The following is a 13,971-nucleotide window of genomic DNA, read 5'->3' as shown; positions in this document are numbered from 1 at the left end:
ACAAGATTTGTGCAGCGGAAATCCCGCATTCATGCTTTTTGCTACCTTGCTCAAACTTTGAAGTTGATTGGCAACAAATAATTTCCTCTATGTAATGTAGCAGGTGTACAGTAGAAATGCCAAAAGTTGGGCAAGTACCGGAAAATAGAGATGGGCAAACCCACAATGTGGACCCCCACCCAGATACCACAAGCCACCCTTCTACCAATGAAAATAGGCAGGAATCAAGGTTGCTACTTATTGTAGTTCCTTTGGGAATTTATAGCATCTGCAGCACCAGAACTCCCTCCCACACAATAGAAGGAAATACTTGCTTTATTTTGGAGCAAAGGCCCTACATTTCAACAACCATGTTTATACTAGGAGAGGCAACAACAAGGCAAATGAATACAGCAGAGGGAAAACAGAAGCAAACAAGGTCAAGGAGGCACTTCTCTACTTGTTATTTCTCTCGTAATTTTGCTGCCATGCTGTAACAATGGGCACTCTCTCTCCCATTATTATTTCAAAGTTACCATGACAAATCCTGGGTTGCAGCCTGATAACTTGGCAAAACAATAATACAAATTACTATTGCTGTATTGAAATGATTGGCCGCCTTCACAGAGCCATTCACCTCCTGTGAATGTGGCCAGTGTGGAACTGTTATCTGTGCTTCTCATACAAAGCACGGGCCTAGAAACAAATTTATATCATGTTAAAGGCTGGAGTCCTGTTGGTGGTTTTCAGTGCCCTAAGTATGCCTGCATAGATGGTGGCAGCAGAAGGAAAAAAGGTGCCAGGCTCAGCAACCATAAAGGAAGGAAGACCATGGAGAATTGACCACTGAGAAGTGCCAGATTTTGTCCACCTTCCCATGAGACCACCATCCCTTAAGTTCACAACAGGAACCTGGACCTAATGCTGCGTTTGGTGGTCCCTATGTAGACTAGTCCACAGCTGCATGATATAGGGTAGACTCCTGCAGAGGTGGGAGGATTCCATTTGCCTATATCCACCTTGCCTATATACAATGCTTGCCTATATCCATCTTGGGTGTATCTGCATTGTAGAATTAATTCAGTTTGACACATTACATGTTGTGGCTCAATGTTATGGAAGCTGTAGTTTTAGTCTTCTCTACCAGAGTTGATGCTTCATCAAACCACAAATCTCAGAATTCTGCAGCATGGAGTTATGGCAGCTAAATTGGTATCAAACTGCATTACATCTACAGTGTAGATGCAACCATGGTCAACAATTTAAAAACTACAACTACTGCATCTGGAAGATATTTTGATTCTGTGGTCACACACTACAGTTGTGTATCACTAACAGTGGCTACCTGTATATATAGCATACACGTGTGGCCATTTTTTCTGGTAATGCAGAACAGCATCTGGACTGAAACACTCTTTTGTTACTTAGAGTGAAAAATGGTGCATTTAAGAATTGTATAGATGAGGGCATTTCAGCAGGTGAGGTTGTCACCTGATGAAATTCCCACTTCTACACAACCATTGAAGGTAGAGAAGGGCTGACTTTTTGGTCTAGCAGCCCTAATTGGAGAAAGATGCACAGGCATATTTCCAGATAGGGAAAGATCAACCAGTTAATTCATCACATTGGATTTGACACTAATATTGCATTTTTGCCTTCTTCTTTTCACAACTCTTCTTGGAATGGAAGGAGGGCCTCCATCCATATACATGAGCGACTGGAAATAATTTTCCCATGAATATTTTTTACACACCTTTCTTCTCCTTCCTTCTTTTGAACAGTTCAAGTCAGCCTTGGCTTTGAAGAACAGAGAAGCCCTGCAAAAGAAACCCCTATTCCCAAACCAAGCATACACTTCTCCGCATTGGATTAAAACCAGAGACTGATCCAATGCTGCTCTCTAGTGGTAAAATGAACAAGGAAAGCACATAAAAGAAATACAGTACTGCAGAAAAAGAACTCAATTTTATTTTGCAAAAATATGATCAATACAAAGCCCTGCAACAAATCACTGTGTTCTCCTGAGGGGATGCTGTAGCTAATTACCTCATCCAATTCTTTGCAAATAAAATAACATCAAATTCAAAAGTCATTAAGTGTCAGAATTCTTATTGCCACATTAATAAAAAGAACCCATATATTTGAAAGTATAGGTAAGTATAATTCAATTTGCACAGTATTCAAAAAGTTCAGAATTGTACAAAGTACAACTTTTAAAAACCTAGTGTGCCTGTTAGCTGAGATCTTATTTGAATCTGACAGTGTAAAGTTCTGCCAAGTGCTTAAGCAAAGGTCTTGAAGGGACAGCAACCAGGCAATGGTATAACTTAGGTTGCATTTACACTGTAGAATAAACGTAGTTCAACACCACTTTAACTGCTACGGCTCAATGCTGTTGAAGCACGAGAACTCTTTGGCAGAAAAGCCAAAAGTCTTTGTAAAACCTTGATTCCTGGGATTCCATTGCACTGAGCCATGTTAAAGTGATGTACTGCATTAATTCTACAATGTAGATGCACCCAGATTGAAGGTAAGGTAGAGCTAAGCCCAGGCACCTCCTCATAGCCTGGTATGATAACAGCATAAGGAGATATTGAATACCTCTTCACACAATCTGAGACAAAGGTAGTGACATTGTAGTACCCACTAATGACAACATTATATATTTTTTTAAATAGAAATGAAGTATTTTGGGCCATCCTTGGCCCAAAATTGTCCAACTCCCCACTCCTCTGAATGTAATTAATGTTCCAGGGATGGTTTAGAAGGGGGCCATTGTGAGGATGGAGGTATGGCCAATGTTCACCACTGGAGAACCTTCTGCCGACCTGGAGTCCAAATGTCAACATAACAGGGACAGGTGATCCCTCTACAACAGGAAAGCCATGGATGTCTTCATGTTCTCCCTCAGTTCAGGGATCTTGCTTCCTTGCCATAGCACACAATGACCCAGAAATCAAAGAAAAGTAAACTATTTCCCCTGACAGAAGCACAACAAAGATGTGCTGGTCTTCTTCACAACTATTGGCCATGGGAACATTTGGGAACAAATCTGTCAAAAATTGCTTGAGGATATATGCATGTAAACAAATAATTGGAAACGGATTGACCAAAACATCTTTCATCTGTTATTCAAATTTGCTTTATTTAATATTTCTGATCTATGTGATAGATCAGCTTTCAAGAGTCCATTTGTGGGCAAAAAAAAAATCCCTTCAAAAATAAGGAAGAGGGACATCCAATCTCCTTGACTGTTTTTCTTATTCCAATCTAAAGCTAAAAATATTGCCTAAGAAAATTAAATTAGCTAATTTTAAAGCAACATCATTTGTTGCACAGAGCACTATATAATTAGGATTTTTAAAATAGGTCTAACTTGTCAAACAGTACAGAATGCATTGATATGGCTTTGACTAATAGTATTCAAAACATTGTGATGATTCTTCCCATATAATAAAACTTGGATACAGACAGAAACTAGACTGAAATGTCATCTTTATATAACACAGAGAGAAATGAAAAATTCTGGATTAGAGGATTATAATGTAAATTAAGGAGCCATTAATAGTAGGAACTATAATATTTCCTGGGAAACAATTAAGCTAAAAGAATTTCAGTACAAACCATCCAGATTAGCCTTCCTCAATCTAGTGTTTTCCAAATGTTTTGGGCTACAGACCTTCCATCCCTGACTACTGGCTATGCAAACTTGGGCAGGCAAAAGTTACAGCACAATGTATTTGGAGGGCACCATGTTGGGAAAAACTGTTCTAGTACAACAGTATTACTAATTACTAAGACAAAGGGAACATTTTCATCCTACGCTTTACAGCTTTGCCTTGCACCTGGGCTGTTGTAATGCTGCAATGCACTCTTTCACTAGTTGAGTTGCCTCTTTGGCTGTACCCCAGTGCACTGAAAAGCCACCAGCACCATGTCCATAGTTGTGGACCACTACCAGTTTCTCATTGCCTCGGACCAGTGTCTCTTTCTGTACTTTCACAGCAGACCTCGTTGGCCTCAGGCCCACCTTCACCTGGATATCCTTAGCTGCTTGAAGAGAGGGCTCAAGAGCACAACACCGGTTGAGTATGTTTTTGCTGTTACTGGAATCTGGGGCCAAGTTCCAGTTATCCTTTTCCCTCGTCCCGCCTAATGTGACACTGTGTATCCCTGGAAAGATGTACGTTAGTCCATCCCCATCGCGAATGAAGTGTGTAACCCACGGGGCGTGAACCTTGAGAACTTGACCTCTGATGGGATATATCTCCAGGTCTCCTATAAGCTTCCTGGAGCCGATGCCTGAGCAGTTCACTACAATGTCGTAGCTGCCATACAATTCCCAAAGGTCTTCTAGTTTTCTAACTTGCACCTGGCCTCCATTTTCTTTCAGTCTGTGAACAAAATGCCAGAGGTGAAAAGTACGACAGTTCACATGAATTCTCTACTTGAACAATTATTAAGTAGGGACAAAAGCATCACAGAGCATGAAGTGTACTGAAACTGTGTAGCTACAAGGAAAGCTGGAGAGAGAAGATAAAACTGAATGTGTTGAATGTATTTTGGGCAATGTAATTTGCCGACTGTTGTAAGCCGCCCTAAGTCCCTCCGGGTGAGAAGGGCGGGGTAAAAATGATGTAAATAAAATAAATAAATAAAACTAGACCTCATGTGCCCCCCAGACAGAAGAAGCATGTGTTTTAGGGATATAGTGCTGGACCTGAACTCAAAATTTCACAACTCTTTCAATATTTGAAGATATGGCTTATGGAGATCAACTTTGTGTGGATGCTTTTGGGGATACTTGGTCATCTTTGTTAGATGTTTATGTATAGATAGTTCTTTCTTGGTGTATTTTTTGGTTTGTTAACTCTTTGTTTATTCTTTTAAATTCATTTGCTTCTCATTTTAACTTCAATGTGATTTTTACATAAGAAAAATTAATAAATGGAGACAAAAAGGAAATGGCACTTTGTTCAAATAATGCCAAGGAAAGCTATAACAAGGATAGAAAACAGATCCTTGTGCCTCTAAGACACTTCCAAAAAGGAAGCATGTGAATATGGGGCACAATGCTGGAGATACCCTATTGCCTTCAGCTTTCAGGAGCCACTCCCAACTCACTCAGTAGGCAAAATGTTCCTCCAAACTAGGGCATCTCATTCCACCTACTGTTTGTTAAAACGATGAAGCTAGAATTTCAATGAACATTAGATTTTGGTTTCCCAAACAGTAGCACCCACACCCACCCAACAATTTTGCAGGATAATTTTGGAAATGTCCAATACTCAAACCACTACACCAAATTTGCTCCAATTTTTCCAAGCCATCATCCAAATTGTTTATCTGTCTGATCATACTAGGATTATGACAGTTACAATTTGCAAGTATTTTAATAAAGGAACATTTTATGGGGTTTGAGTATCCTAAGATTAGGATACAGGGAGCTGGAAGAGCATTTCAGGGGACTTACAACTTCATGAAGTTGGAACACAATCAGTTGTGGGTGAGAAGGATTACATTCAATAAGCACTTAATCTTTTTATTATAAATCCTTGAATTCTGTTGTTCCATTTCAATTTTTGATTATTTTTTTAATCTTACCTTTTCTCTAGCCAAATCAGATAGAGGGGGGATTCACATTTTAGTGTAGTAAAGACCTGGCCAAATTTGTGCTGTGGAAATTTCTTCAACTCTCTTTCAGTCATGGAGCGAAATCCCAGAACCACATCAGACCAAAATGGTACCTTCTCATCAGGAACAGTTTTAAAAATCTGCCACCTCAGAGACATGGAAAAAAAGAGTCATGTAAATTACTGATTTTGTTGTGCTACCATTTTGTTGTGTATTACCAAGAAAACTAAGTGAATGAAAATAAACCTATTTAGAACATCAGAACTAATTCAAACTTTATAGAGAATTAAATGTCTCTTTTTATCGCTATTTTGGATCCCTAAACGATGTGAGATACACACACACACACACACACACACACACACACATATATATATATATATATATATATAGAGAGAGAGAGAGAGAGAGAGAGAGAGAGAGAGAGAGAGAGAAAGAGAGAGAGAGAGAGCTATTCATCCACAGCTATTTGAAAGGTATCTTTATGAAATATTGTATGGACACTTCTTAAAATATAATATGAAGTGCATTCTATTTCCTCAAATATGCATACGATGACAAGTATTAGGGTCAAGCATAGAAAAACAAGCTGATAACCATTTCCAATTCAGGAGCTGAAAAATAAACCCATAGAACATTCTCCAAATGAGTCCATATTAAATGGATGAAACATCTTCTGACAATGAAGAGAATTGGGCAGCTTGTATTTACTTATAGTTCTGAGTGTGCTTCTAGATCTTCCAAAAGTGGCCTATGCCTCCTACGTGATGGGTCTGTGTACTACTTTATTCCATTTCTTAGCATATTTTAGAATCAATGTAGTAATATGCCAGCAAAACATGCACAAGCCTGACAAGAAGACATATGCACAGATGGGAGACATGAATCACAAACATGTCATATGACTTTTGGATACTTTGTATAGATATGATTTGTGCAATTATGTCTATTGGAATTAGCAGAAATCCTGCATCACATTTCTAGCTACTTAACTGTATTTTTAAAAAGCATAGGATCATGTTGAGGGATCAGAATGGATTTGGACATGAAGATTTTGTGCTGTTTGTTGTCTATTGACCTTTGCAATGTACTACTTGTTTGTTTAGCCTAAGCCACTAACTACCCTTGAAATACAGTAGAGTCTCACTTATCCAACACTCGCTTATCCAACGTTCTGGATTATCCAACGCATTTTTGTAGTCAATTTTTTCAATATATCGTGATATTTTGGTGCTAAATTCATAAATACAGTAATTACTACATAGCATTACTGCGTATTGAGCTACTTTTTCTGCCAAATTTGTTGTCTAACATGATGTTTTGGTGCTTCATTTGTAAAATCATAACCTAATTTGGTGTTTAATAGGCGTTTCCTTAATGCCTCCTTATTATCCAACATATTCGCTTATCCAACATTCTGCCAGCCCGTTTATGTTGGATAAGTGAGACTGTACTGTAGCTCACACATATGTAAACACAGCCCCCATTTTTGGAACTTTTTTAGAGCCCCAGACATTATAATCCAGACTTGCCTTCAGAAAATTCCTTCTTACCCAGATATTAAATGAATTCCAGCCTCTGAAGCATTAGGGGAATTACAGATTATGGACAAGAAGTCAAAAGTCTCCCTATACCACTGTTTCTGTTGATGAACTGATGTCCCTGCATAGAAGAAACAGCATACATTTCAAATGGTGGGAGAAGACTGGGAAAATCCAAAAGCAGCATCAAAGCATAGAAACCCCAAATAGAAATAATTCCTATCTTAACAGGTAGTTACAATTCTATAGTGAGCTGTATTCCAGTTGTCTCAAAATTGTGAGATTGGTAATTTCTTGAATAGAAAAGTTTCTTATACTCATGAAAACAACAGAGATATGCCGTTGTAGGACGGAAATGAGGAATCCAAGCCGACCATTTCCCCCTTTCCCCTGCAATTCCCTGTGTTGTTACCACTCATGTTGAACATGTGCAGAAACAGATTACTTACCACCTGCAATTATCAATACGCAAAAGGGTTGCAAAATCTGGACTCGGAAACCGGAATCCTGTATACCCTGGCATGGCACAGTAGTTCTGCATGTGGAACTATGCTACAACTGGCCATTCACTTTACTATACTTTACTGGATTTACTATAGAGCTATTGAAGTCCCTCCTGTGGCAATTCCATGCCTGATGGAGAGGATCACAGAAGTGCCTGACTATTGACTTTATCTGCTGAAGTCTGCGGAGATCCCCTGGAGATCTCACTGGAAAATATAATAATTTTGTGCCTGTCTGCAGGGACACAGCCAGGTACTTCAGTCTCTAACCCACTCCTCTATTAAGTATGGAAGGGCCATGGGGAAGAAGAGGACATCAGTGACACTACAGTAAGTGGTGTTGGGGACTTTGGTCATTGCAAATAAAGGAAACATCACCTTCTGCAATTATTATTTTGAAAGGCATACACAGGACTAAAATTGATTTATGCCTGCATATGCAACTAATAAGATGCCACACTGTGTATCAAGAACAAATGTATTGAAGTTACACCAATGCACACCCAGTCACTGCAGTTCTCATTTACAGCTGCCCTGTGACTCTTAGGCATCTAGTTTTGAAGACCACAGTTTTCCAATTAAACATTATGATTTTCTGATTACTCAGGATGCATTCTTGTTCTTGCATGTCATGGGATCAGTCTTGAGAACGACATTATATCTCTTTGAAACCATTATGCAGCTGGAAAACCTATACATCTTCACATTTTGCGTTTTGGAACAATCATTTCACTCACCTGGGTAAAAATGTGGAATAAGCACCCCAGCAGCTACATCACTTGTGGTGTTGGGAGTAAATCTGTCAGCAATGACAGTCACAGTGCAGTCTGGAATAGAGTCCGAAATGCACACAGCAGTGGAGAGACCAATCAGCCCAGCGCCAATGATGGCAACCTTTGCCTTGACCATGTTTTACACTGGGGAAGAGGTCAGAGTGCGATAATGGGTAAAAGAAACATCCAGAGACAAGTGTAAAACTCTGTATACTATTTAATCTACTTTTAAAAATCTACTTTTAAAAAGAAAGAAAAAAACTACCAGGAAAGAGCATGGCGTACTTCTTAATCAACAAATCTGACTTGCCCAATTTGACTCCTTTTTAATATTTTAGACAATAATCCATTCCATCCCCAGACAGCATAATCATTGGCAATGCTGGTCTGTGGATGAAGGGATGTGAAATCCAGCCCTTCTGGATGGTGGCAACATGGGCAACGGTGCCATGGCCTATCCTGGTGAAGTTGAGGCGATTCACATCAGGAAATTGCACCCATGTGCTTCATAGAATGGGCCCTTCCAGACAGAAAGCTGAAGCTGTAATTGCTGAGTCCTGGGGAAAGCATCCAGTAGTCTTGGGAGCTGTTATAGGTCCTCAGGACTGTCAGGGCTCACTGATGGTGGCATGTGCCCTGTCATCAACTACAACCATAGGAGGCACCAACCAGTAGCCTTGTTCCTTTCTCTCATTCTCCTTGACCAATTGTATGTTGGAAGCTTATGGAAAAACAACTGTTGTTTGTTATTGTCACTATGGGGAAAGCCTGCTGCCAAAGTCCTGCCAAAGCAAAAGGTGACCTACTGAAGGGGAGGCGCCATGCAAAAACCCCCCTCAAGCATAGACCCAATTTTACAATTCTAACTAATTAAATACCAAAAGGAAAAATTGTTAGAGCATGCAAACACATTAATACTATTTTCTCAAACCAAACATACAACCTGCTATTTGATTTCTTAAATTTAATAAATTGAGGGGTGGGGGTAATATTCTGCAAAATATACTACCCATGCTTCGACAAGCATCTTTAGAGACCTTCAGGGGCTTGTTGAGAGATCTCTGAAGATAAAACCATAGCAGTAGATCCAGCTACAGCAAACTAGTTGGATGCATCTTCACAGTTCCTACTGCTAACAATATGATGTGTTATGTGTATGTTCTGCTTATAAATGGGTTTGAGAAGATTTTAATCAGCAAGAGCTTAGAACAACCTTGTCCAACCTTGACAACCACCAAAACAGTGAGTTGTGATGGTGGCAAATTCAAATTAACATCACTGAAAGTCACCAATATGCCCCTCATCATTCATAGTTGAAGCATTCCAGGGATCAAAAGGTTCTTTGCAATGAGTTCAGTGTGTCCTTTGTCATCTGTTTAAAATCCTAGATTTTAACTAGCTGTCTTATTTTTAGACAAAGCTAGTTTAAAAAAAAAAAAAAGATAGTACTTTGCACTTGGCAAGTAGAATTTGGTTGATCATTTCCCAAATATTAGCTGGGGAAAAAAACAACCTAAAGCATTTGTTCCTTGTCCCCTGCATGAAAGGGTTAAAGCATACTTAAGATCAAAGCCTGGGAAAGTTACTTTTTGGACTGCACTGCCTCAAACCCCCAAGCTATTCTGACTAGGAGGTTTGGGGAGCTAATCAGAAAAAGTCCCAAACTTTGATTAAGATCTGGGTTAGGGCATCATTCCAGTCTCTAAGGGGTGGCTCAGATCTCAAACATATTATTAAAATCCCAGTATGTCTGGCAGGATTCCAGATTCCTAACACTATCAGTTCTAAAGCTTTATGCAACAATCCGTGAAGATATTAACAGAAATCAAGACAGATTCATAAACCTTTGGAGCTGGTTTATTTCCACTAACCATTGTTCTATTTAGGGACAGTTTGTACAGGTCCGAGTGACACAGCAAGCTGCACTACATCAAAAAGAGAACAAAAACTTCCCATCACTCCTTACGGCTATCTTGGACAACCCAGGAGGGATTTTCCTAATATGAAATCAGCTGGAACACTTTCAAAACACACAATAATAGCGCTTTAACTACCATGGCTGCACCCAATAAAATCCTGGGGATGATAGTTTGGTGAAACACTGGAGCTCTCAACCGGAAAACTCTAAATGCCCTTCCCCAAACTGCAAATTCCATAATTTTACGGCTATGGCAGTTAAAGTGGAATCATAGCGCTATAACTGTCAGGTGTGAATGGGCATAAGCCAAGAGGGTTGCGCTGCCAGATTCTTGGCTCCTCTTCAATCTCTGGCAGCATTAAGTGATTTTAACCAATTTGTCTATTTAATTCAATTTTCATATTTATATGCTGGAGATTTTTTACTGTTGGACTTACTTCAAACAACTTAACAAGAGTGACAAATTCAGCTTGAAAAAATAACTACTTTGTCACAATCTCTTTGTATAAATGATATTATTTTACATTCATTTTTTGCATCTCAGTCACAGAGATATTTTACAGTCATGTTTTGAATCTCAGTCACAGAGATACTTATTTTTAAAAGTATATGCTAGAGGTTTAAAATGGCATTGCCTTGATTCTCAATCAGAGATAAAAGTGGGAAACACATAAAATTATATTGCATAGCCCAACCAAAATAAATGCTTGATGTCTTGGTTTTTCGGGACTGTTCCTGGGATTAGTTGGGGTATTGATTTTGAAAATTGCATTGGATAGACTGTATCAGCTCTAGTTTCTTAGATATGGTTATCCTCTCATATTTTATGGATGAGCAGATGAAGACTGGTATGTGGCATATATTTTGTATGACAAAAACTAAAGGTGATAGGGGAAAACAGGTGCCATTTTTGGAATCGGCAGAAAAAATATATCCAGAAGCATGTCTTACATTTGAGATACCGACATTTGTGTTGGCCAGTGTTGTTGTTGATATTATATTATTCTGTTGTTGTCAACAGGTCACTGCCAGTCATCTCTCTGAATGTTCTTGGAAATTTTCTCCTCTTTCTCTCTCTCCTTCTTTTTGTTTTGTTTTTGGGTGCAGGGCAGCATGGAATAGCCTTGGAAAATAATTTCAAGGTTTATGAATGTGGGCAGAGATTCTCCACCCAAAAAAAACAGTTTTGGGGTTGAAAACAATGGGAGATTGTGGAGGTCCAGAGGAGGGTCAATGGGAGTCCGAAAAGATCCCCTTGGAAGTTTCAAGCTACCCAGCCTTCCGCATTAGATTACAGTTTAACATGCTGTCCAAACCAGGATGTCCAATGTGAATGCAGCCATCGCTGTGAATTTGGGAATGCTGGACTGTGATGAAACTCACCAAGGGTCCCCCTGCACTGTAGAATTAATGAAGTTTGATACCGCGTTAACTGCCATGGCTCAGTGCTAGAAAATCCTAACCCTATACCAGTCATTCTTGCTTAGCTGGGCCAACCCTTACAAGGTGGTTGTGAGGAAAGTGGGGCAAGGAAGAGCCAGGGATGCCTCCTTCAGCTCACTGAAGACAAGGAAGAATGGACAGTATATGTAAAGAACACATGTATGTAATTAATCAATATGCTGGTGTCACGGTGGTGCAATGGGTTAAACTCTTGTACCAGCTGAATTGTTGACCTGAAGATTGAAGGTTTGAATCTGTGAGATGGGATGAGCTCCTGTCTGTCAGCACTAGCTTCCCATGAGAGAAGCGTCCCAGCAGGATGGTAACACACCAGGCCGTCTCCTGGGCAATCCTCTCACACCAGAAGCGACTTGTCTCAATTCGCTTCTGACACAATAAAAATCCATATGCTTAGAGGAGTGTTTCTCAACCTGTGGGAGCCCCTGGTGGTGCAGTGCCGGCAGGACTGATGACTTGATGGTTGGGGTTGCTGACCTGAAGGTTGCCGGTTCAAATCCAACCTGGGGATAGTGTGGATGAGCTCCCTCTATCAGCTCCAGCTACATGTGGGGGGACATGAGAGAAGCCTCCCACAAGGATGGTAAAAACATCAAAACTTTCGGACATCCCCGGGCAACATCCTTGCAGATGGCTAATTCTCTCACACCAGAAGCGACTTACAGTTTCTCAAGTTGCTCCTGACACAAAAATAAAAACCCATGGGTCCCCAGATGTTTTGGCCTTCAATTCCCAGAAATCCTAATGGCTGGTAAACTGACTGGGATTTCTGGGAGTTGTAGGCCAAAACACCTGGGGACCCACAGGGTGAGAACTACTGGATTAGAGCCTCTAAAAGAACTCCTATTTACTTCATTGGGACTTCCAAGTTGACACACCAGGAACTGTGCTGTAAAAGGTCTATTAAATTATAAAGTGTGTCCCTACGACTCCACAAAGCTTATACTGTTATATAAATGTGGCAGAAGACATTTTTACTGTACAGCTATTCTCCTGGAAGGTGACTCACTCCAATATTGGGGGGAAAGGTGAAACATTAAGACAAGAGAGAAGTATTTCTCCCAAGATGGGCACCTGTCCAGTTCCATTGCTTCCCAAACTGTATTTCTGCAGGTGTTTTGGGCTTCATCTCCCTGAAGCCCCAGGTCCCTCGGTCAATGATCAAGGATCCTGGGAGCTGGAATCCAAAACACCTGGAAGACCACCGTTTGGGAAACATTGGGTTGCATCTACAGCAGGTACGGGCAAACGTGGGCCCTCCAGGTGTTTTGGACTTCAACTCCCACAATTGCTAACAGCCTCAGGCCCCTCAACTCTACGTGGACTGTAGGTTGCGTTGCCTGCGGATCCGACGCGCCTTTACAAGTCACGGGGTTGTAGAGCAGAACGCAACGATGTACCTTCCTCCGGAGCGAGACCGACCGGGCTCCTTTCTGCCCTTCTTCCCGGGAAGGAGGAGGACGCGTCGCAGGCCAACATGGACTCGCTGGGCGGGACCTATCCCTTTAAAGCCGAATCGCCCCATTGGACGAAGAGGAGGAGGAGGAGAGTGGAGTCCCGCTTTGACCTCTTCTTCTGTTCCTCGGGAGTCTGCATGTCGCCGTCCGCCTCTCTCGCCAGGCCAGGGCGCTGCAATTGCCGGCCTCGGGAGACAAAACATCTGGGCCGTCAACTGTGCCAAAAGGGCTGCCGTGAGCGCCACTCGCCTCCCTCCTGCCTAGCCAGGGTGGCCTGTCTCTAAAGGAAACACACCTCCGGAGTGAACAGAAGAGGGAAGACAAGGGTGGCCGAAGGCTTTCATGGGCATCACCGCGTTGTTGTGAGTTTTCCGGGCTGTATGGCCATGTTCCAGAAGCATTCTCTCCTGACGTTTCGCCCACAGCGGTGGCAGGCATCCTCAGAGGTTGCGAGGTATATTGGAAAAAATAAAGTAAGGAAAGTTTATATATCTGTGGAAGGTCCAGGGTGGGTGAAAGAACTCTTGCCTGTTGGAGGGCAGTGGGAAGCCATTGAAATCCACAAGCATGTGGACAATTTCAACAGAAAGGAGGAAACCATGAAAAGAAACACAATCTGCCTCCCAGGATTAAGAAACTCTATAATCAGAACAGTAAATAAGGAAGAACACTCTGAAAATAGAGGAATTCCAGACATTAATCAAT

General features: G+C 41.0%; 1 protein-coding gene across 1 annotated transcript; it reads right to left on the bottom strand.

Moving 5' to 3' along the window:
• Positions 1 to 1,925: 1,925 nt before the first annotated feature.
• On the bottom strand, positions 1,926 to 13,507 carry ddo (D-aspartate oxidase). The gene is made up of 5 exons (XM_003215618.4): positions 13,210 to 13,507; positions 8,395 to 8,574; positions 7,167 to 7,275; positions 5,584 to 5,760; positions 1,926 to 4,373 (listed from the first exon to the last, which is right to left on the bottom strand). The coding sequence occupies exons 2-5, from the start codon at positions 8,564 to 8,566 to the stop codon at positions 3,806 to 3,808; spliced, it is 1,026 nt and encodes a 341-aa protein (XP_003215666.2). The 5' UTR covers positions 8,567 to 8,574; positions 13,210 to 13,507; the 3' UTR covers positions 1,926 to 3,805.
• Between the last annotated feature and the right edge of the window lie 464 nt (positions 13,508 to 13,971).

This window comes from Anolis carolinensis, chromosome 1, assembly GCF_035594765.1.
Source record: "Anolis carolinensis isolate JA03-04 chromosome 1, rAnoCar3.1.pri, whole genome shotgun sequence".
NCBI classification, from domain to species: Eukaryota; Metazoa; Chordata; class Lepidosauria; order Squamata; family Dactyloidae; genus Anolis; species Anolis carolinensis.
The sequence above is the reverse complement of the archived record's forward strand: the minus strand, read 5'-3'. Positions and strand labels throughout refer to the sequence as shown.

Bases quoted from the DNA above. Each gene is read 5' to 3' on its own strand.
- ddo (XM_003215618.4), bottom strand. From the start codon at position 8,566: ATGGTCAAGGCAAAGGTTGCCATCATTGGCGCTGGGCTGATTGGTCTC. The intron at 5,761-7,166 runs GTAAGAAGGAAT...CATGTCTCTGAG, and splicing joins GGAATTCATTTAATATCTGG to GTGGCAGATTTTTAAAACTG. The intron at 4,374-5,583 runs GTAAGATTAAAA...TTTTGTTCACAG, and splicing joins CTGATTTGGCTAGAGAAAAG to ACTGAAAGAAAATGGAGGCC.